The sequence below is a fragment of the Mobula hypostoma genome, chromosome 5, assembly GCF_963921235.1.
Source record: "Mobula hypostoma chromosome 5, sMobHyp1.1, whole genome shotgun sequence".
In the NCBI taxonomy this organism is placed as follows: domain Eukaryota; kingdom Metazoa; phylum Chordata; class Chondrichthyes; order Myliobatiformes; family Myliobatidae; genus Mobula; species Mobula hypostoma.
This window is the reverse complement of record NC_086101.1, coordinates 194531762-194556463: the sequence shown is the minus strand read 5'-3', so window position 1 is coordinate 194556463 and position 24702 is coordinate 194531762. Positions and strand designations below refer to the sequence as shown.

Genomic DNA, 24702 nt, shown 5'->3' with positions numbered 1-24702 from the left:
GAAGAGAGGGGGAGGGAATTACCGGAAGTTGGAGAATTCTGTGTTCGTACCAAGGGGCTGGAGACTACCTAGACGGTATATGAGGTGTTGCTCCTCCGACCTGAGTTTAGCCTCATCATGGCAGTAGAGGAGGCCATGTATGGACATATCTGAATGGGAGTGGGAAGCAGAGTTGAAGTGGGTGGCTAAAGTGATTAGCCACTCCTAGAGTGGCTGCCCAATCTAGGAGACATCTTCTCTACGTCCACTCTATCTAGGGCTCTCCCATCATTCTTCTAAACTGCAGTGAATACTGGCCCAGGGTCATCTGTAATCTTTAAGAGGTGCTCTGTGATGGCTTCTTGCCCTTTGTGGGTACAGGATTGGGTGTGGTGGCCAAGGATGTTTTCAGTTCCCTTGTCCGGTTTACAGACTGTTGTGTCCCTCTGGTCCTCTGGGAGCTTGCCATGCCCTCAGTGACAGGTCATTCGGATGTGGTCCGCCTGGCCCTGCAGCCTTTGGCTCAAGTAACACACTCAAAGTGCTGGGGGCTCTTGGCAGGTCAGGCAGCATCTGTGATGAGGAATAAACAGGTGACATTTCAGGCCATAACCCTTCATCAGGACCGGAAATGAAGGGGGAAGAAGCCAGAATAAGAAGGGAAGGTGTACTACAGGGCAGTGACATGTTTGTCCAAAGTTCAAAGTAAGCTTATTATCAAAGTACATGAAGGACACTATATACAAAATCAAAATTCCTTTTCTGTGGGCATACTCAATAAATTCAAAATAGAATAACAACCATAATAGAATCATCAAAAGACCACACCAACTTGGGCGTTTGACCAGTGTGCAAAACAAGCAAACCCGAAAAAAAGGAATAATAATAAATAAGCAATAGACATTGGGAACATGAGATGAAGAGTCCTTGAAACTGAGTCCATAGGTTGTGGGAACATTTCAGTGATGGGGAAAGTGAATCTGAGTGATCAAGAGCCTAATAGTTGAGGGTAATTGCATTTGACAAGGCTCCACACGGTAGGCTTATTCAGAAAGTCAGAAGGCATGGGATCCAGGGAAGTTTGGCCAGGTGGATTCAGAATTGGCTTGCCTGCAGAAGGCAGAATGTCGTGGTGGAGGGAGTACATTCAGATTGGAGGGTTGTGACTAGTGGTGTCCCACAAGGATCTGTTCTGGGACCTCTACTTTTCGTGATTTCTGTTAACGACCTGGATGTAGGGGTAGAAGGATGGGTTGGCAAGTTTGCAGATGACACAAAGGTTGGTGGTGTTGCAGATAGTGTAGAGGATTGTCAAAGATTGCAGAGAGACATTGATAGGATGCAGAAATGGGCTGAGAAGTGGCAGATGGAGTTCAACCTGGAGAAGTGTGAGGTGGTACACTTTGGAAGGACAAACTCCAAGGCAGAGTACAAAGTAAATGGCAGGATACTTGGTAGTGTGGAGGAGCAGAGGGATCTCGGGGTACATGTCCACAGATCCCTGAAAGTTGCCTCACAGGTGGATAGGGTAGTTAAGAAAGCTTATGGGGTGTTAGCTTTCATAAGTTGAGGGATAGAGTTTAAGAGTCGCGATGTAATGATGCAGCTCTATAAAACTCTGGTTAGGCCACATTTGGAGTATTGTGTCCAGTTCTGGTCACCTCACTATAGGAAGGATGTGGAAGCATTGGAAAGGGTACAGAGGAGAGTTACCAGGATGCTGCCTGGTTTAGAGAGTATGCATTAGGATCAGAGATTAAGGGAGCTAGGTCTTTACTCTTTGGAGAGAAGGAGGATGAGAAGAGACATGATAGAGGTATACAAGAGAGGAATAGATAGAGTGGACAGCCAGCGCCTCTTTCCCAGGGCACCACTGCTCAATACAAGAGAACGTGGCTTTAAGGTAAGGGGTGGGAAGTTCAAGGGGGATATTAGAGGAAGGTTTTTTACTCAGAGAGTGGTTGGTGCGTGGAATGCACTGCCTGAGTCCGTGGTGAAGGCAGATACACTCGTGAAGTTTAAGAGACTACTAGACAGGTATATGGAGGAATTTAAGGTGGGGGCTTATATGGGAGGCAGGGTTTGAGGGTCAGCACAACATTGTGAGCCGAAGGGCCTGTACTGTGCTGTACTATTCTATGTTCTATGTATGTAATAAGTTCCTGAACCTGGTGGCGTGGGCCCTGAGACTCCTGTGCCTTCTTCCTGATGGCAGCAGCAGAGAGAAGAGAGCATGTCTGGGTTGTGGGGTCTTTGATGATGGATGCTGCTTTTCTGTGACAGCATGTTTGTGTTTAGTGTGCTCATTATCTCTTCTGCTTTTTATACCTCTCCACGGATGCTACCTGACCTGCTGAGTTCCTCCATCATTTTGAGTCTGTTGTTCTGGAATTCCAGCATCAGCAGAATCCCTTGTGTTTGTGATTTAGCCCTTGGCTCAAGATAGTGGCGTGGAGCGAATCTGTTACAGTTGCTGTTCCTGCGTGCAGTTAAGCAGACTCTGTGCTGAAGTGAGAGTGGGTACTGGTGGGAACCTTGGACGTCTCAAAGCAATATACTGGTAACTAGTACTTCAGATACTCCTGTGGTGTCTACCCAGTGGCCACTTTATTAGATACCCCCTGCACCTAATAAACTGACCACTGAGTGTATGTTCATGGTCTTCTGCTGCTGTAGCCCATCCACTTCAAGGTTCATGTGCATTCAGAGAAGCTCTTCTGCATACCACTTGGTTATCTGAGTTACTGTTGCCTTTTACCAGTCTAGCCATTCTCCTCTGAGCTCCCCCATTACCGCTCACTGGATGGTTTTGTTGGGTTTTTTTTGCACGGTTCTCTGTAAACCACCTCGTTTCGCACAAATAATCATTCCAAAGTCACTTAGATCACATTTCTTCCCCCTTTTATGTTCGGTCTCATCAAGAACTGAACCTCCTGACCTTATCTGCCTGGTCTTACGCACTGAGTTGCTGCCACGTGATTGGCTGAATAGATATTTGCAGAGTCAGGTAAAAGATGATGCAAAATTACTACAAATTATAAAGAATAAACAGTGCAAAGCGACAAAGAAGCCATTAAGCTGGAGATGCCAGGACTCAAACAACTGAGTTACAGAGAGTGGTTGTGCAGATTGGGACTTACTTTGGAAAGTAAACCAAAGAAGGGTGGCCTCAGAGAGTTCTATAAAAGTAATGAGAGGCACAGATAGAATGAATGAACACAGACTTGTTCCCAGGGTTGGGAATCAAGAACTAGAGGGCACAGGTTTAGGGTGAGAGGGGAGAGATTGAATAGGAACGTTATTACGCGGATGATAGTGAATATTTTTGTAATTGGTTTATTATTGTCACATGTACCAAGGTACAGTGAAAAGCTTGACTTGCATATTGTTCATACAGAATTTACTACACCATGTATTCAGCAGGCCTCCAAGAAGACCTCAACCTTGTAGTGGGGTTTGGAGGCTCACGTGCCACAATGACCCAGAGAGCTATGTTGGCTGGAGTTGGGATCTTGTGCGTTGGCTCTTGGTAGGGTCACCCATGCCAAACAGTCAAAAGGTAAAGGTTAGACTAAGAGTGATCCACTAGTCCTCCAGGTTTGTGGGTTCAGCTCAGGGCCAACAACCCTGACGGGTCAAAAAACAATTGTTATAGAAACAGTAATGAAGAATCCTTCTATACAGACAGAGATGGAGGGCCTTCATGGCTGCCCTAAATGCAGTGGTGTAACGGGTAGTGAGTATTCAGCTAAAACAGATGAAACAATAACAATTCAGAATAAAGTGTAAAAGCTACCAAAAAATGCAGTGCAGGTAAATGGTAATGTAAAAGATTGTAATGAGGTAGATTGTGAAGCCAAGTTCATCTTACCATACAAAATGTCTGTTCAACATCACCACAGCAGTGGAAACTGCGGGCAGTCTCAGACTCCTTCGATTGCACATCTCGCTCAATATCTTGTGCTGTCAGAACATCAGGACAGCTCACCAACGCCTCTACTTTCTGAGGAAGCTTGGGAGAGCTGCACTATGCACATCTGTACTCGCGCCATTCTACAGATGTGCATCAGAGAGCATCCTTACAATTTGCATTACTGCATGGTATGAAAACTGCACTGCAGCGGACAAGTGCCCAACATATCACCGGCACCATCAAGGACATGTATACAGAAAGGTGCTGGAAAATGCCCTTGGCATCATGAAGGATCCCACCCTTTCTGCTCATGGACTGTTTTATCCCACTCCCATCAAGGTGAAGGCTACACAGCATCAGCACCAGGACCACCAGGCTCAAACAGTTACTTTCTCCAAGCAGTACGGCTGACCCACCATTACTTCATCACTTCCCGTCAGTCATTGTATGTACAGACATTCCTGTGCCTAGTGTCACTCTATGGACATACTATCAGTTTGTGTAGATAAATTTAGAGATACAGCCCTTCGAGCAGTGCCACTAGTAACCCCCAATTTAACCCTAGCTTAAGCACAGGACAGTTTACGATGACTGGTCTGGTACATCTTTGGACTGTCGGAGGAAACCCATGCATTCCATGTATAAACTGCTTATAGAGGATGCTGGGGTTGAACTCTGTACTGAGTAGAAATAATGTTGTGCTAACTGCTACGCCAGCATGGTGCCCCAAATGTACAGTATTTATATTTATTGTGTTAGAGTCATAAAAAATTACAACACAGAAATAGTCCCTTTGACCCATCGAGACTGTGCCCAACCAGATGTTCTCCATCTTACTTTTTGTGTGCTGCATTGCGTCTGAAGTAACAATTATTTAATTCTCCTTTACCCCGTGTACTGGAAATGACATCAAACAATCTTAAATGTTGTTAACAGTCAGATAACTGTCCTTGAGCCTGGCGGTATGCGCTTTCAAGCTATTGTTTGTTCTGCCTGATGGGAGAGGGGAAGAGAGTGAATGTGTGGAGTGGGTGAGAGTCTTCTCACTGCCTTGGCAAAGCAGCCACCATAACTGTAGACAGAGTCTAGGGGGTTGGGGGCTGGTTTCTGTGATGTGCTCAGCTTTGCAGTTTCTTGTGGTCATGAACCCAGAGCATTCAAACAGGATCCAAGCAACACACAAGGCCGTAGAGCTCGTTGACTTTATTAACTTTGCCTCCAACTTTCACCCTGCCCTCAAGTTTACCTGGTCCATTTCCGACACCTCACTGGAACAAGTGCTACACATGCCCTTACACTTCCTCCGTTACCACCATTCAGGGCCCCAGACGATCCTTCCAGGTGAGGCGACACTTCACCTGTGAGTCGGCTGGGGTGATATACTGTGTCCGGTGCTCCCGATGTGGCCTTCAATATATTGGCGAGACCGACGCAGACTGGGACACAGCTTTGCTGAACACCTACACTCTCTCCGCCAGAGAAAGCAGGATCTCCCAGTGGCCACACATTTTAATTCCACATCCCATTCCCATTCTGACATGTCTATCCACAGCCTCCTCTACTGTAAAGATGAAGCCACACTCAGGTTGGAGGAACAACACCTTCTATTCCGTCTGGGTAGCCTCCAACCTGATGGCATGAACATTGACTTCTCTAACTTCCGTTAATGCCCCACCTCCCCCTCGTACCCCAACCGTTATTTATTTTTATACACACATTCTTTCTCTCACTCTCCTTTTTCTCCCTCTGTCCCTCTGACTATACCCCTTTTGCCCATCCTCTGGGTTTCACCTCCCCCCTTGTCTTTCTCCCCGGACCTACTGTCCCATGATCCTCTCATATCCCCTTTGCCAATCACCTGTCCAGCTCTTGGCTCCATCCCTCCCCCTCCTGTCTTCTCCTATCATTTTGGATCTCCCCCTCCCCCTCCCACTTTCAAATCTCTTACTAACTCTTCCTTCAGTTAGTCCTGACGAAGGGTCTCGGCCTGAAACGTCGACTGTACCTCTTCCTAGAGATGCTGCCTGGCCTGCTGCGTTCACCAGCAACTTTGATGTGTGTTGTGTTTCAATGACTAGCTCTTCTGTTTCGTTGTCATGGCAACATGTCACTAAGCTCTCTATCTCCTTCCTGTACTCAAGCCATTATTAGTTGAGATACAACCTAAATCTGCAGACCTGTAGCTGGAGTTGGAGTGGAATCTGACCACGCAGTCACGAGTGTACAGGGAGCAGAGTAGGGGGCTGAACACGTAACCTTGTGGAGCACCAGGGTTTAGAATAATTGTGGCCGAGGTGTCGCTGCCCCTTCTTACTGATTATTGTCTGTTAGTCAGAAAGTCAAGAATCCCGTTTCAGAGGGAGGTGTTAACTCGCAGGATCCAGAGTTTGGTGATAAATTTGCATGGAATACTGAAGGCAGAGATGTGACACCGATGACTTGTGTGGAATGAGCTGCCAGAGGCAGGTACATTAACAACAAGTACATGGATAGGAAAGGCTGGGAGGGATATGGGGCAAACATGGGCAAATGGGAGTAGTTCAGGGAGGCACCTTGGTTGGCATAGGCTGCAGGGTCTGTTGCCTTGCCAATGACCGACAGATTTGTGGTTTCTGCCACTGGAGAAGTGCAAGAGCCCGGGCTGCTGTCAGTGTTTCACAACAGCTTTGGGCACTCTGGTTTCAGCTGATGCCAGTGTGATATCGTAATGTCTCCAGCTTGTGGAAGTGAAGGATATAGTCATCTGCAATGAATTAGTGCAAAGATCAATGCTGTGTGGGGGAATGAGCTGCTGCAGAGATTCCTGTAACATGTATATTGAAACATCGAAACGTAAAGTGGAATATGTCATTCAATCAAAGAGCAACATGGAACAAGGATGTGCTGGGGGCAGCCTGCAAGTGTCACCATGCTTCTGATGCCAACATCGCATGCCCACAACTTACCAGGACATCTTTGGGATGTGTGGGGAAAACCGGAGAACCCGGACGAAACCTATGTGGTCATGGGGAGAACGTACAATCTCCTTACAGACGGTGGTGGGAATTGTACCTGGTCATTGGTGCCATCCTCAGCAACATTTTGCTAATTAATAGTAATTATATATCTTTTCTACTGCAAAGCAACAGATTTCACCACACACAAAATGTTGGAGGGATTCAGCAGGTCAGGTCAGGTAAGGCCTACAGGAGGAATGGAGACAGGCTGACCCCTACTGACATCAATGGATCTGGGGTTGAGAGGGTGAACAGCGTCAAGTTCCTCAGCATAAACATCACCGAGGATCTCACGTGGTCTCTACATACCTTTGTGTGCTGAAAAAGGCACAACAGCTCCTCTTTCACCTCAGACATTTGAAGACCCCCCAGATCCTAAGAACTTTCTACAGGGGCACAATTGAGAGCATCCTGACTGGCTGCATCACTGCCTGGTATGGGAACTGTACTTCCATCAATCGCAGGACCCTACAGAGAGTGGTGTGGACAGCCCAGCGCATCTGTAGATGTGAATGCCCCACTATTCAGGACATTTACAAAGACAGGTGTGTAAAAAGGGCCCGAAGGATTATTGGGGACCCGAATCACCCCAACTATAAACTGTTCCAGCTGATACCATCTGGGAAACGGTACCGCAACGTAAAAGCCAGGACCAACAGGCTCCGGGACAGCTTCTTCCACCAGGCCTCAGACTGATGAACTCACGCTGACACAACTGTATTTCTATGTTACATTGGCTAGCCTGTTGTACACACTATTTATTATAAATTACTACACATTGCACATTTAGATGGAGACATAACGTAAAGCTTTTTACTTCTCATGTATATGAAGGTTGTAAGGAATAAAGTCAATTCAAAGGGATGGAGGAGAAAGAATCTGACAGGAGAAAGTGGAAGGGGAGGTGCATCAAGGGAAGGTGATAGGCAGGTGAAGAGAAGGAAGTAGGGAGAGGCAGAGTGGGAAACTGAAGAAGAAGAATTTCACAACATATACTCTAATTCATAGATAATCTGTTTCTGCAGAGTTTGTCCTGGACTGACTTGGTGTAAATTTCTCTCATCCCTGCACCATGCCCAATAAAGGTGAGATTTTCTATTTGCTGCAGGTACTGGGAGGCGATTGGTCGGTGGGATGAAGCTATTCAGCTGACACCGGACTGTGCTGCCCTCTACGAGATGAAGGCACAGGTACTGCATGACATTGGACTCCTGGTTTGAATTGGAAACTGGGAATGTCTGTAATTAGAGAAGGCCTTGAACTACGAATCTCTCTCCTTTGATTACTACCCACTATGTCTCTGGAAAGTCAGCACATTACAGTGTGATCTGCCCTCAGTACCACCCCTCCCACAGTGTGACTCAATCTCAGTATTACCCCTCCCACAGTGTGACCCTCCCTCAGTACCACCCCTCCCACAGTGTGACCCTCCCTCAGTATCACCCCTCCCACAGTGTGACCCTCCCTCAGTACCACCCCTCCCACAGTGTGACCCTCCCTCAGTATCACCCCTCCCACAGTGTGACCCTCCCTCAGTACCACCCCTCCCACAGTGTGACCCTCCCTCAGTGCCGTCCCTCCCACAGTGTGACCCTCCCTCAGTACCACCCCTCCCACAATGTGACCCTCCCTCGGTACCACCCTTCCCACAGTATGACCCTCCCTCGGTATCACCCCTCCCAGTCTGACCCTCCCTCAGTATCACTTCTCCCACAGTGTGACCCTCCCTCAGTACCACCCCTCCCACAGTGTGACCCTCCCTCAGTACCACCCGTCCCAGTCTGACCCTCCCTCAGTATCACCTCTCCCACAGTGTGACCCTCCCTCAGTACCACCCCTCCCACAGTGTGACCCTCCCTCAGTACCACCCCTCCCAGTCTGACTCTCCCTCAGTATCACCTCTCCCACAGTGTGACCCTCCCTCAGTACCACCCCTCCCAGTCTGACCCTCCCTCAGTATCACCCCTCCCACAGTGTGACCCTCCCTCAGTAATGGGGTGACGTGTCACCTTCGATTTATCGCTGAAGTTGGTTTGGATTCCTGCCTGACGATCTGAGCCAACGTAACATTGAGGCTAATTCTAGAAAAATTTTGATTGTGATTTATAACTTTTGGCCAAATTTGTGCAAGTAATAAGGCCGAAGTAATCAGTGGTTACTGGAAACGTCTTGTTTTCTTTTTGTGGATGGCTGCAGTCTCAGTGTTGTGAGAAATTTAATTGACTTTATATCCAGCTTTTAACCATAAGCTAATTACTATTTCCTCTGCTCCACGAAGCTGGCAGTGTGGGCCAGAGTACAGTGAAAAACTTTGTCTTGCGCACCATCCCTACAGACGATTTCATTGTCATAGCGAATTGAGGGAAAAAAGTAGTGTAGCAGTTAGCGTAATGTTTCACAGACCTGGCGATCCTGGTTCAATTCTCACTGCTGTCTGTAAGGAGTTTGTATATTCTCCCTATCACTGCGTGGGTTTCCTCCCACATTCCAAAGGGGTACGGGTTGGGGTTAGTGAGTAGTGCATATGCTTGGTTGGCAGTCGAAGCATGGCGACACGTGTGGGATGCCCAGAACACATGCTTGGTCCTTGACATTGATATTGGTTTATTAATTGTCACACATACAGTGAACACCTTGTTTTACTACATACTGTTCCTACACAATGCACTGAGGTAGAACAAGGTAAAACAACAACAATGCAGAACAAAGTGTCCAAGCATGATAAGCACAATAAAGTGTAAGATCATAACGGGGTAGGTTGTGAGGTCAGGATTCTGTCTTACTGTATTAGTGAATTGTTCAGGAGTCTGAAGCAGGATAGAAGCTGTCATTGAGCCTCGTGGTGGATGCTTTCTGATGGGAGAGGGGATAAGAGAGAATGTCCGAGGTGGGTGGGGTTCTGATTATGTTCTCCGCTTTACCGAGGCAGTGACAAGTCCATGGAGGGGAGGTAGGTTTCTGTGAAGTTCCTCTGCAGTTTCTGGCCGTCACAGGCAGAGCAGCTGCTGTACCAAGCTGTGTTGATGAGGCTCGATGTGTTTGACGTGATCATTTTGCACCTGTGGGCTTCAACCGTTCGGACCCCATGACCGACCGTTGCTGAAACGGCAAAGGAGAAGGGTGCAGAGACCTCTGCTTCCAGACCAGGTGATGGAAGGATGCCGCAGATGAGGCAGAGGACATTTCTTTAAAACAGAGATGAGGAATCTCTTCAGCCAGATGGAATTAATTTCCACAGATGGCTGTGAAGGCCAAGACAGTGGGTGTATTTAAAGTGGAGGCTGATAAGTTCTTGATTTGTCAAGGTGTCAAAAGTTACAGGGAGAAGGCAGGAGAGTGAGATGAGAGGGATAATAAATCAGCCATGATGGAATGATGGAGCAGACTCGATGGGCTGAATGGCTTCATTCTGCTGCTGTATTTCTGTTCTGGTTCATGTTCTTTAACTCTGGTGAGATGGTTTCATACTGGTCAGGCACCCAGAGTGATGGTTACAACCTGCACCAGATACCAGTGGCTTCCTTCACGAGTAAGTTGAGCTGAGGGGCCTGTTTCCCTGCTCTGTAATTCATCTTCCAAGAAAAACAACGCTGTGAATATTGAGTGGGTCAGGAAGCATCTGGTAATTGTTTCATTGTTGCACCAAGATACAGTTAATAGCTTTTGTTGGCGTGCCATTCAGACAGATGATTCCACACACAAATGCATTAATGAGGTACAAGGGAGAAACAATACCAAAATGACCGTCGCGGTAGCGTGTTACAGCTCGGGGCATCAAGATTTCGGATTTCATTCCCAGTGTTATCTGTAAGGAGTCTGTATGTCCTCCCTGCGGAATGCCTGGGTTCTGGTTTCCTCCCAGAGTCCAAAGAAATACTGGATAGGATAATTGGTCATTGTAAATAGTTGTGTGATTAAGTGAGGGTAGTTGGGTGCCATTAGGCATCAGGGTCAGAGGGCCTATTCCTCACTGAATCTGTAAATAAATCCAAGTTGTGTACTTGGATTTTCAGAAAGCATTTGACAAAAACATAGAATAGTACAGCACAGTACAGGCCCTTTGGCCCACAATGTTGTGCCGACCCTCAAACCCTGCCTCCCATATAACCCCCCACCTTAAATTCCTCCATATACCTGTCTAGTAGTCTCTTAAACTTCATGAGTGTATCTGCCTCCACCACTGACTCAGGCAGTGCATTCCACACACCAACCACTCTCTGAGTAAAAAACCTTCCTCTAATATCCCCCTTGGACTTCCCACCCCTTACCTTAAAGCCATGTCCTCTTGTATTGAGCAGTGGTGCCCTGGGAAAGAGGCGCTGGCTATCCACTCTATCTATTCCTCTTATTATCTTGTACACCTCTATCATGTCTCCCCTCATCCTCCTTCTCTCCAAAGAGTAAAGCCCTAGCTCCCTTAATCTCTGATCCTAATGCATACTTTCTAAACCCGGCAGCATCCTGGTAAATCTCCTCTGTACCCTTTCCAATGCTTCCACATTCTTCCTATAGTGAGGCGACCAGAACTGGACACAGTACTCCAAGTGTGGCCTAACCAGAGTTTTATAGAGCTGCATCATTACATCGTGACTCTTAAACTCTATCCCTCGACTTATGAAAGCTAACACCCCATAAGTTTTCTTAACTACCCTATCCACCTGTGAGGCAACTTTCAGGGATCTGTGGACATGTACCCCCAGATCCCTCTGCTCCTCCACACTACCAAGTATCCTGCCATTTACTTTGTACTCTGCCTTGGAGTTTGTCCTTCCAAAGTGTACCACCTCACACTTCTCTGGGTTGAACTCCATCTGCCACTTCTCAGCCCACTTCTGCATCCTATCAATGTCTCTCTGCAATCTTTGACAATCCTCTACACTAGATTGCAGAGATAAATTGCAAGGTGCCACACATGAAGCTTAACACAAGCTACAAACCCTTGGTATTACAGGAAAGATGGTAGCATGGATAGACCAGTGGCTGATTGACAGGAGGCAAAGAGTGGGAATAAAGAGACCCTTTTCTGATTCACTGCCAGTGATTAGTGGTGGTCCACAAGGGTTGATGTGGTGCCATTTCTTTTTATGTTCTATGTCAATGATTTGGATGATGGAATTGTTGGCTTTGTGGCCAAGTTTGCGAACAATATGAAGATAGGTGGATGGGGAAGGTAGTGGTGAGGAAGCAGGAAGGCTGCAGAAGAACTTAACCTGGGGTTTCCAACCTTTTTTTATATATCATGGGCCAATACCATTAAGCAAGGGGTCCATGAACCCCAGGTTAGAAACTCACATTAGGAGAATGGACAAAGAAGAGGCAGATGGAATGCGGTGTCAGGAAGTGTATGGTCATGAATTTTGGTAGGAAGAATAAAAGCATAGACTATTTTCTAAATGGGGATAAAACTCAAAAATCTGTGGTGCAAGAGAACTCGGGAGTCCTTGTACAGGATTCCCTAAAGGTTAATTTGCAGGTTGAGTCTGCGGTGAGGAAGGCAAATGCAATGTTAGCATTCATTTCAAGAAGACTAGAATACAAAAGCAAGCATGTAATGCTGAGACTTTATAAGGCACTGGTGAGGCCTCACTTGGAGCATTGTGAGCAGCTTTGGGTCTCTTATCAAAGAAGGGATGTGCTGACATGATTGATGGTTCAAAGGAGGTTCATGAAAGTGATTCCGGAAATGAAAGGCTTATCATATGAAGAGTGTTTGGCTCTGCGCCTGTAGTCACTCGAATTCAAAAGAATTGGGGGGGGGGGCGGAGTGGGATCTTATTGAAATCTATTTGAGTGTTGAAAGGCCTAGATAGAGTGGACATGGAGAAGATGTTTCCCATAGTAGGGGAGTCTAAGACCAGAGGACGCAGCCTCAGAATAAAGAGATGTCCATTTAGAACAGAAATAAGGAGGAATTTCTTTAGCCAGAGAGCGGTGAAGCTAGAATTCAGTGCACAGACGGCTGTGAAGACCAGGTCATTGGATGTATTCAAGATGAAGGTTGAGGCAGCATGAAAGGTTACAGGGAGAAGGCAGGAGATTGGGCTGAGAGGGAAATGGTGAAATGCTGGAATGGCGGAGCGAACTCAATGGGTTGAATGGCCTAATTCTGCTCCTATGTCTGAAGATCTTAAGGGCTTACGATGAGGTAGATTGAGAGATCAAGAGTTGTGATAGCAATAGGTGGGGGCTTGGGGTTCTAATGTTTAACTGTCCTTCATTCTTTGGGCACTCCTCTGTTTTCGTGGATGTTTGCAAAGAAAAAGAAGTTCAGGATGTATATTGTATACATTTCTCTAACATTAAATGTACCTACTGAAATGGTGACCTTGAACCTGGTTCTCATATTTTTGTACCTTCTGCGCAAAGAAGCGAACGAACATGGTGGGAGGGGTGTTGGAATATGTTAGCTGCTATCCTAGTGTATTGGGAGGTATAGACAGGGTCCATGGGGGGGAGGCTGGTTCGTGTGAGGACTGGGCTGTGTCCTCAACTCGCTGTAATTTGGTGTGGTCGTGGGCAGAGCATTTGCCATACCATCTCCACACTGTATCTGTAGAGGGCAGGGGCAGAAAATGGGGCTTTGACCTGGACTGTGGTGGAAGGGAGGGATATTTCTGCACATTGGGTTTGGGTGTGATGGTGTCAGCAAGCAGCTGTGATACTCGGGGAACAGAGGGAGTATGTGAGCCAGCCTAGGAATTGTCTAAATCCACAGTCAATTTGGGAATGTCTTCCTCAGGGTTGAAGACAGGAATCCAGTTGTGATAATCTACAGTTGTCCCCAGTTATGAAGAATTGTTTTAACTCTCAGACTCCCCTGAGCATTGATTGGCTGTCACTATATTAGGGCAGGTGTTTAGAGCCTTTATTATAGATGAGGTCATTAACTGAGGGTCTGTGCACCCCATGTTGGGAATCCCTGTATTAGGGTTTAGTTTTATATCTTAACTGATTTCAAATTAACCACAACATCCCTAGTTGTGCGCATTGTGACAGTGTGGGATGTGTTGGAGAGTGAGAGTGCTCGAGGGAGAGCTGCTGGTACAGAAGTACTGTTGCTGGGCTAACCCTGAGTGCACTGGAGCTGTGGAATAAAACAGCCATCCAAATAGAACAGTCTGTTGTGAGGAGAGGCACTGGAGACCAGGATGGAGGGCTAATAATCTCCACCTACTCAGGGATCCTCAGACAGTTCAGCTACCTACTGTTGGAAGTGTAGTCAAATATATAATATGCGAACAGAGCAGCCAATTGAGGCAAAATGCACTCGTGCAATTTGATCAGATTCAGCTTTATCATCATGGTCTTTTATGCAGTGAAGTTTGTTAGTTTGAGACAACAGTTCAGTGCAAAGGCAGTGTTTCCCAGACGTTCCCCACCCAACCCCTCACCACCCCATGGTATTGGATTCTGATGTTTTTGATCCAAGGTTCTTTCAAAGTCATGAGGTGTAAAACCTGTTGCTTCATGATCGTTTTGTGAAACACTAATGGAACAGAGAGATCGGAAAGGAAAAGTAGCAATGGTCAAGAACAAAAAAGAGAGAAGAATAAAGCGAGAAAAATATTCTCTGCTCTTCTTGTACCCCAGATAAACAAAACTTCCATTCAAATTTGAAGATGAGAGTTCATTCATTATGTGCCATGTCGTATGACGTGGGCTTTCCATGACAATGATTGTTCTTGGCAAATTTTTCTACAAAAGTGGTTTGCAATTGCCGCCTTCTGAGCAGTATCTTTAGAAGACAGGTGACCCCAGCCATTAGCAATGCATTTCAGAGATTGGCTGCCTGGCATCAGTGGTCGCATAACCAGGACTTGTGATATAGTCATAGTCATACTTTATTGATCCCGGGGAAATTGGTTTTCCTTACAGTTGCACCATAAATAATAAATAGTAATAGAACCATAAATAGTTAAATAGTAATATGTAAGTTATGCCAGTAAATTATGAAATAAGTCCAGGACCAGCCTATCAGCTCAGGGTGTCTGACCCTCCAAGGGAGGAGTTGTAAAGTTTGATGGCCACAGGCAGGAATGACTTCCTATGACACTCTGTGCTGCATCTCGGTGGAATGAGTCTCTGGCTGAATGTACTTCTGTGCCCAACCAGTACACTATGTAGTGGATGGGAGACATTGTCCAAGATGGCATGCAACTTGGACAGCATCCTCTTTTTAGACACCACCGTCAGAGAGTCCAGTTCCATCCCCACAACATCATTGGCCTTACGAATGAGTTTGTTGATTCTGTTGGTGTCTGCCACCCTCAGCCTGCTGCCCCAGCACACAACAGCAAACATGATAGCACTGGCCACCACAGACTCGTAGAAGATCCTCAGCATCGTCCGGCAGATGTTAAAGGACCTCAGTCCGGCTGCTCATACGACCATCCACCACCTGCTCCCATGGCTTCATGTGACCCTGATCCGGGGGTGGGGGGGGGGAGGAGGTGTGGGGGGGTAGCAGGGGAGAGGGGGTGACCTGCAGGCTAGTGGAGGGAAAGATCATCTTGCACCTCCTTTGGTAGAGTTGTATCTCTACCCCATCACTCAAGATAAAAGTTAACTAATCAGAATGCCCCTACTCAAATAATACCAGAGAAGCTTCCACGATGATACTAGAATCAGAATCAGGTTTAATATCAGTGGCACATGTAGTGAAATTGGTTGTTTTGTGGCAGCAGTACTTTTACAATACATAATAAAAACTATAAATTCCAATAAGAAGTAGAGATAAAAAAGAAGAATTAAATAAGTGTTGCAAAAAGGAAAAAAACCTGAGGTAGTGTTCATAGATTCATAATCCATTCAGAAATCTGATGGCGGAGGGGAAGAAGATGTTCCTAAAATGTTGAGCGTGTGTCTTCAGGCTCCTGTACCTCCTCCCTGATGGTAGTAATGAAAAGCGGGCATGTCATAGATTGTGCGGGTCTTTAATATAATGGATGCTGTTGCCTTGAGGCACCGCCTTTTGAAGGTGTCCTTGATGCTGGGGAGTCCAGTGCCCGTGATGGAGCTGGCCGAGTTTGCAACTTTCTGCAGCTGTTTTCAATTCTGCCGATACCAGGCAGTGATGCAAACAGTCAGAGTGCTTGCCATGTATTCTCTGGGTTAGGGTGTGTACAGCTTCATTGGCTGAGGAGATAATCAGAGTAGTACAAAAAGAGAATGAAATAATAAAAAAAATTGAGGTAGTGTACACGAGTTCATTGTTCATTCAGAAACTAGAGGGGAAGAAGCTGTTCCTGAAAACGTTGAGTGTGTGTCTTCAGGCTCCTGTACCTCCTCCCTGAGGGTAGTAATGAAAAGAGGACATGTCCTGGATGATGAGGACCTTTAATGATGGATGCTGCCTTCTGGAGGCACTGCCTCTTGAAGATCTCCTCGATGGTGGGGGGGAGGCGCGGGGTTTGCTATCTGAGTCTTGTGCATTTGGTGTTCCATACGAAGTGGTGATGCAACCAGTTAGAACGTTTTCCACTGTACTTCTACAGAAAGTTGTAAGATTCTTTAGTGACATACCAGATCTTCTCAAACTCCTACCAAAGCAAAGATGCTGATGTGCTTTTTCTGTGATTGCATGGAAGTGTTGGGCAGAGGGAAGATTTCTGTAGATGTTGAGGCTCAGAAGCTTGAAGTGCTCCCCCTTTCCAATGCCTAACCATCAATGAGCACTGGTGTGAGTTCTTCTAACTTCCCTTTCTTGAAGTCCACAATCCATTGCGTGGTCTTACTGATGTTGACTGCAAGATGGTTGTTGTGATGCCACCTGACCAGCTGATCTATCTCACTCATTGCCATCTCATAATGACCAAAGATTGTCTGATTTCAGAATTGTTGGATAGGAGATAAATATTGTCATAGTCATAGAGCAATACAGCACAGAAACAGGCCTTTCTACCCGTCTAGTCTGTGGTGGCCCATGTTTCTTCCTAGTCCTATCAACCTGCAGCTGGACCAGAGCAGTCCATACTGTTTCGAGGAGCAGTGGGGAGAGGATTGACTGATCCTGAGGAACAGTGGACCTGAAGTCTGGAACAGCGCAGTGCTACACAGATTGCATACATGATTGATTACAGGTGTCGATGGAAGTTGCTGCTCTTGGTGCCTGGTTTCTTAATGAGATCTTCATGAGAAAACAGATGGTACAAATTATGGACTAATTTCCTGTCTTGTTACTATGTTATTCTTGTGTTACCACCAAAAGAAGGGCAAGCGTTTCCAAGAGACATTTCACAAAACTGCAAAATATTTGTAGCTCCTGTTTCAAAAATACATCAGCAACGTTCTGTACAACAGCCTTCCATAGTGTGACTCTCCCTCAGTACCGCACCCACTCAGTGTGACTGTCCCTCAGTACCACAACCCCTCCCATGTGTGACCCTACCTCAGTACCACCCCCCCACAGTGTGACCCTCCCTCAGTACCACCCCTCCCACAGTGTGACCCCCCCACAGTGTGACCCTCAGTACCACCCCTCCCACAGTGTGACCCTCCCTCAGTACCACCCCCCCACAGTGTGACCCTCCCTCAGTACCACCCCTCCCACAGTGTGACCCCCCCACAGTGTGACCCTCAGTACCACCCCTCCCACAGTGTGACCCTCCCTCAGTACCACCCCCCCACAGTGTGACCCTCCCTCAGTACCACCCCTCCCACAGTGTGACCCTCCCTCAGTACCACCCCCCCCCACAGTGTGACCCTCCCTCAGTACCACCCCCCCACAGTGTGACCCTCCCTCAGTACCACCCCTCCCACAGTGTGACCCTCCCTCAGTAGCACCCCCCCACAGTGTGACCCTCCCTCAGTACCACCCCCCCACAGTGTGACCCTCCCTCAGTACCACCCCTCCCACAGTGTGACCCTCCCTCAGTACCACCCCTCCCACAGTGTGACCCTCCCTCAGTACCACCCCTCCCACAGTGTGACCTTCCCACAGTACCACCCCCCCCACAGTGTGACCCTCCCTCAGTACCACCCCCCCACAGTGTGACCCTCCCTCAGTACCACCCCCCCACAGTGTGACCCTCCCTCAGTACCACCCCCCCACAGTGTGACCCTCCCTCAGTACCACCCCCCCCACAGTGTGACCCTCCCTCAGTACCACCCCCCTCACAGTGTGACCCTCCCTCAGTACCATCCCTCCCACAGTGTGACCCTCCCTCAGTACCACCCCTCCCACAGTGTGACCCTCCCTCAGTACCACCCCCCCCACAGTGTGACCCTCCCTCAGTACCACCCCCCCCACAGTGTGACCCTCCCTCAGTACCACCCCTCCCACAGTGTGACCCTCCCTCAGTACCACCCCCCCCACAGTGTGACCCTCCCTCAGTACCACCCCCCCCACAGTGTGACCCTCCCTCAGTACCAACCCCCCCCACAGTGTGACCCTCCCTCAGTACCACCCCCCCCCCCACAGTGTGACCTTCCCACAGTACCACCCCCCCCACAGTGTGACCCTCCCTCAGTACCACCCCCCCACAGTGTGACCCTCCCTCAGTACCACCCCCCCACAGTGTGACCCTCCCTCAGTACCACCCCCCCCACAGTGTGACCCTCCCTCTGTACCACCCCCCCCACCGTGTGACCCTCCCTCAGTACCACCCCCCTCACAGTGTGACCCTCCCTCAGTACCATCCCTCCCACAGTGTGACCCTCCCTCAGTACCACCCCTCCCACAGTGTGACCCTCCCTCAGTACCACCCCCCCCACAGTGTGACCCTCCCTCAGTACCACCCCCCCACAGTGTGACCCTCCCTCAGTACCACCCCTCCCACAGTGTGACCCTCCCTCAGTACCACCCCCCCCACAGTGTGACCCTCCCTCAGTACCACCCCCCCCACAGTGTGACCCTCCCTCAGTACCACCCCTCCCACAGTGTGACCCCCCCACAGTGTGACCCTCCCTCAGTACCACCCCCCCCCACAGTGTGACCCTCCTTCAGTACCACCCCCCCCACAGTGTGACCCTCCCTCAGTACCACCCCCCCACAGTGTGACCCTCCCTCAGTACCACCCCCCCCCACAGTGTGACCCTCCCTCAGTACCACCCCCCCCACAGTGTGACCCTCCCTCAGTACCACCCCCCCACAGTGTTACCCTCCCTCAGTACCACCCCCCCCACAGTGTGACCCTCCCTCAGTACCACCCCCCCACAGTGTGACCCTCCCTCAGTACCACCCCCCCCACAGTGTGACCCTCCCTCAGTACCACCCCTCCCACAGTGTGACCCTCCTTCAGTACCACCCCCCCCACAGTGTGACCCTCCCTCAGTACCACCCCCCCCACAGTGTGACCCTCCCTCAGTACCACCCCTCCCACAGTGTGACCCCCCCACAGTGTGACCCTCCCGCAGTACCACCCCCCCCACAGTGTGACCCTCCCTCAGTACCACCCCCCCCACAGTGTGACCCTCCCTCAGTACCACCCCTCCCACAGTGTGACCCCCCCACAGTGTGACCCTCCCTCAGTACCACCCCCCCCACAGTGTGACCCTCCTTCAGTACCACCCCCCCCACAGTGTGACCCTCCCTCAGTACCACCCCCCCCACAGTGTGTCCCTCCCTCAGTACCACCCCCCCCCACAGTGTGACCCTCCCTCAGTACCACCCCCCCCACAGTGTGACCCTCCCTCAGTACCACCCCCCCACAGTGTTACCCTCCCTCAGTACCACCCCCCCCACAGTGTGACCCTCCCTCAGTACCACCCCCCCACAGTGTGACCCTCCCTCAGTACCACCCCCCCCACAGTGTGACCCTCCCTCAGTACCACCCCTCCCACAGTGTGACCCTCCTTCAGTACCACCCCCCCCACAGTGTGACCCTCCCTCAGTACCACCCCCCCACAGTGTGACCCTCCCTCAGTACCACCCCTCCCACAGTGTGACCCCCCCACAGTGTGACCCTCCCGCAGTACCACCCCCCCCACAGTGTGACCCTCCCTCAGTACCACCCCCCCACAGTGTGACCCTCCCTCAGTACCACCCCTCCCACAGTGTGACCCTCCTTCAGTACCACCCCCCCCACAGTGTGACCCTCCCTCAGTACCACCCCCCCCACAGTGTGACCCTCCCTCAGTACCACCCCCCCCACAGTGTGACCCCCCCACAGTGTGACCCTCCCTCAGTACCACCCCTCCCACAGTGTGACCCTCCCTCAGTACCACCCCTCCCACAGTGTGACCCTCCCTCAGTACCACTCCCCCACAGTGTGACCCTCCCTCAGTACCACTCCCCCACAGTGTGACCCTCCTCAGTACCACCCCCCCCACAGTGTGACCCTCCCTCGGTACCACCCCTCCCACAGTGTGACCCTCCCTCGGTACCACCCCTCCCACAGTGTGACCCTCCCTCGGTACCGCCCCTCCCACAGTGTGACCCTCCCTCGGTACCGCCCCTCCCACAGTGTGACCCTCCCTCGGTACCGCCCCTCCCACAGTGTGACCCTCCCTCGGTACCGCCCCCCCCCCACAGTGTGACCCTCCCTCGGTACCGCCCCCCCCACAGTGTGACCCTCCCTCGGTACCGCCCCTCCCACAGTGTGACCCTCCCTCGGTACCACCCCCCCCACAGTGTGACCCTCCCTCGGTACCACCCCCCCCCCACAGTGTGACCCTCCCTCGGTACCACCCCCCCCCACAGTGTGACCCTCCCTCGGTACCACCCCTCCCACAGTGTGACCCTCCCTCAGTACCACCCCCCCACAGTGTGACCCTCCCTCAGTACCACCCCTCCCACAGTGTGACCCTCCTTCAGTACCACCCCCCCCACAGTGTGACCCTCCCTCAGTACCACCCCCCCCACAGTGTGACCCTCCCTCAGTACCACCCCTCCCACAGTGTGACCCCCCCACAGTGTGACCCTCCCTCAGTACCACCCCCCCACAGTGTGACCCTCCCTCAGTACCACCCCCCCACAGTGTGACCCTCCCTCAGTACCACCCCTCCCACAGTGTGACCCTCCTTCAGTACCACCCCCCCCACAGTGTGACCCTCCCTCAGTACCACCCCTCCCACAGTGTGACCCTCCCTCAGTACCACCCCTCCCACAGTGTGACCCTCCCTCAGTACCACCCCTCCCACGGTGTGACCCTCTCTCAGTACCACCCCTCCCACAGTGTGACCCTCCCTCGGTACCACCCCCCCCACACTGTGACCCTCCCGCCGTACCACCCCTCCCGCAGTGTGACCCTCCCTCAGTACCAGCCCTCCCACAGTGTGACCCTCCCTCGGTACCACCCCCCCCCACACTGTGACCCTCCCTCAGTACCACCCCTCCCACAGTAATGGTGGGATGTTTTAGAGTGCCACAGGGTTTTGCTTTTTGTTGAATAAATCCTGTAATTTGGTGATTGCGGCTGTGGCTGGTATTCACGACCAAGTTGCCCATGGCTGAACAGAGTGCATGGGTTATGGTGCCGAACCTGGTTGTGGTAACTGCTGCCACAGGCTGTATTGTGTCCATACCCCTCTGCTATGTAATGTCTCTCACCTTTTCAGCTGTGAAGCCACTAATTTGACATTTTAAGGGAGAAGGCAGGAGAAGATGTTGAGAGGGATAATAAATCAGTCATGATGGCATGTGGCGCAGGCTCGCTGGGCTGACTGGCCTAATTCTGCTCCTATGTCTAATGGAAATAGGCCATTTGGCCCAACTGGTCTGTGCCAGCCAATATTCCCATCTAAGGTTGCCTGTGCTTGGTCAATGTTCAAACCTGTTGGAAAATCATTTAGGTCACCAGGGTGGCACCAGATGACAGGGCTGTTGTGGAAACATCAATCCTCAACCCTTCAGATCAAATAAAATGAATGTTGGTTATTGAATGTTGGTTGTCCGTTGTGTCTGACAGTGACAGGAGATCTGTGTGGGAGAGTTTTTAAAGTGGAAATGCCATTGCATTGGGGAAGCTCTTCCCCCTCTACGTTGCAGTGCACGACTATGATCACTATGTGCCTTATCATGCCCTTTGCTCCTTGGTGTGTAACGGAACCACTTTCTCTGTCCGCCAGAGAAAGCAGGATCTCCCAGTGGCCACACATTTTAATTCCACTTCCCATTCCCATTCTGACATGTCTATCCACGGCCTCCTCTACTGTCAAGATGAAGCCACACTCAGGTTGGAGGAACAACACCTTATATTCCGTCTGGGTAGCCTCCAACCTGATGGCATGAACATTGACTTCTCTAACTTCCGCTAATGCCCCACCTCCCCCTCATACCCCATCTGTTATTTATTTTAATATACACATTCTTTCTCTCACTCTCCTTTTTCTCCCTCTGTCCCTCTGACTATACCCCTTGCCCATCCTCTGGGTTCCCCCCCCCCACCCCTTGTCTTTCTTCCCGGACCTCCTGTCCCATGATCCTCTCGTATCCCCTTTGCCAATCACCTGTCCAGCTCTTGGCTCCATCCCTCCCCCTCCTGTCTTCTCCTATCATTTTGGATCTCCCCCTCCCCCTCCAACTTTCAAATCTCTTACTAACTCTTCCTTCAGTTAGTCCTGACGAAGGGTCTCGGCCTGAAACGTCGACTGTACCTCTTCCTAGAGATGCTGCCTGGCCTGCTGCGTTCACCAGCAACTTTAAGGTGTGTCATTTTCCTGGCTGTTGGATCTCACTGTAGATCTTCTCTGTCCAGTCCACCAGAGCTGGCTTCGCATGCCAGGACAGCCATGTTCCGATGTTACTGGGGTATGAGGCCCGCTGGCTACTCTCGCCTGGCTTCGACTGCCTCTCTAAGTGGTGGACTGAGGTGTGGCCACTATCGCGTGCAGACAGCTACTTGGTGAGAGTTGAGTGTCTGGTGGGGATCAAAGATCTGTGAGCTATCCTAGAATGGGCAATGGAAACCCTTTTACCAGAGGTGACACCCCATACATTCTGGCCTTAAAGGCAACTGTGAATGAACTGGGAATTGCAGGGAAGATGCTGTGTGGTTGGCATGGACTGTTTGGGCCTAAAGGCTGATGAGCCAGCTGCGTAACCCTCGCGTGACATTCCTCCACAGCCTGCTCGTAGCACTGACCTGCCCATCACAGACTACGAACTAACCCTGCTTCTTCTGTCCACCCACCAGGTGCTGATGATCCTGAATGAGGTCTTCCAGGCAGTGCAGGCAGCAGAGACGGCTGTCCGCCTGAACCCTCAGTGGTGGGAAGCTTGGCAGACCCTGGGCCGGGCCCAACTCAGCCTCGGTGAGCTGGCTTTGGTAAGGACTGTGTACCAGAGATTCTGGGTGTGTAGCTGACAGTGCGGGGAGCTCAGGGTGACGGAGTCGGTGATTCGGGTTTCAGATTTATTTATCACATGTACATTGGAATGTGTCGCTTACATTATCAACCAACACAGTAGCGTAGAGTTTAGCACAACACTATTACAGCTCATGCTGTCAAAGTTCGGAGTTCATTTCCAGTGTCCTCCATCAGAAAGTTTGTACATTCTTCCCCTTGTCCACGTGGTTTCAATAGACGATAGACAATGGGTGCAGGAGTAGGCCATTCGGCCCTTTGAGCCAGCACCACCATATACTGTGATCATGGCTGATCATCCACAGTCAGTACCCCGTTCCTGCCTTCTCCCCATATCCCTTGACTCCACTATCTTTAAGAGCTCTATCTAACTCTTTCTTGAAAGAATCCAGAAAATTGGCCTCCACTGCCTTCTGAGGCAGAGCATTCCACAGAACCACAACCCTCTGTGTGAAAAGTCTTTCCTCAACTCCGTTCTAAATTGTCTACCCCTTATGCTTAAACTATGGCCTCTGGTTCTGGACTCCCCCAACATCGGGAACATGTTTCCTGCCTCTAACGTGTCCAATCCCTTAATAATCTTATATGTTTCAATCAGATCCCCTCTCATTGTTCTAAATTCCAGAATATACAAGCCCAGTTGCTCCAATCTTTCAACATATGACAGTCCCGCCATCCCGGGAATTAACCTCGTGAACCTACGCTGCACTCCCTCAATAGCAAGAATGTCCTTCCTCAAATTTGGGGACCAAAACTGCACACAGTACTCCAGGTGTGGTCTCACCAGGGCCTTGCGCAACTGCAGAAGGACCTCTTTGCTCCTGTACTCAACTCCCCTTGTTATGAAGGCCAACATGCCATTAGCTTTGGTTTCCACTCACAGTCCAAAGACATATCAGTTAGGGAGATGATTGTCATTACAAATTGTCCTGTGATTAGGCGAAAGTTCAATCATGGGGTTGCTGGACGGCGGGGCTTGCTGAGCCAGAAGGGCCTGTTCTGTGCTGTATCTCTAAATAAATATATAAAATAAAAAAGCTATGTGTTGTGGGGGCCCACAAGTGTCACACATTCACACAGAGCAACACAGGCAGTAACAGAAACAGAGTAAAACAAGAGGCATCAAAACAAACCCCTGTCCCACACTCACACACACAGACAGGCCTCCTCTGGGCCCCCAGTCCTTGGGCTTGAACTATCAGACTCACAGTCATGGGGCTCCCAACATCCAGTCCCTGACCCAGATTGGCAGTCTTGACCACCAGACTCGCCAACATTGGTCTTCGGCCATTGGGCCTTCTCACTCCGGATTTGCAAATACACCAAGGTGCAATGAAATATTTTACTTGCTCAGTTCACAGAATAGTGTCTTCTTAAGCCCATCACCCCCACTGGGGCATAGGCCACAGACAGCAGCTCACCAGAGCCCTCTGTCCTGGGCCAGTCTTTCAAGTTGTCCCCAGGGTAGCCCATCTTTGAAGATCCTTCCTCTCCTAAGGGTGAGGTCTTTGGAGCTTCTGTTGAGGTTTCTGTAGCTCTGGGATTTTACAGGATGGGTTTGCTAGTCCC

At 49.9% G+C, this 24702-nt stretch overlaps 1 protein-coding gene across 3 annotated transcripts in view; it reads left to right on the top strand.

Moving 5' to 3' along the window:
• The window catches only part of ttc33 (tetratricopeptide repeat domain 33), a 106088-nt gene that overhangs the window by 25131 nt on the left and 56255 nt on the right, over positions 1–24702 (top strand). For 2 of the 3 annotated variants that reach the window (XM_063049631.1, XM_063049633.1), the window contains exons 3-4: positions 7997–8078; positions 22962–23079. In XM_063049631.1, the coding sequence (XP_062905701.1) occupies positions 7997–8078; positions 22962–23079 (200 nt within the window). Of the gene's footprint in view, positions 1–7996; positions 8079–22961; positions 23094–24702 lie in introns of all 3 variants that reach the window. The other variant, XM_063049632.1, reaches the window with a different exon arrangement.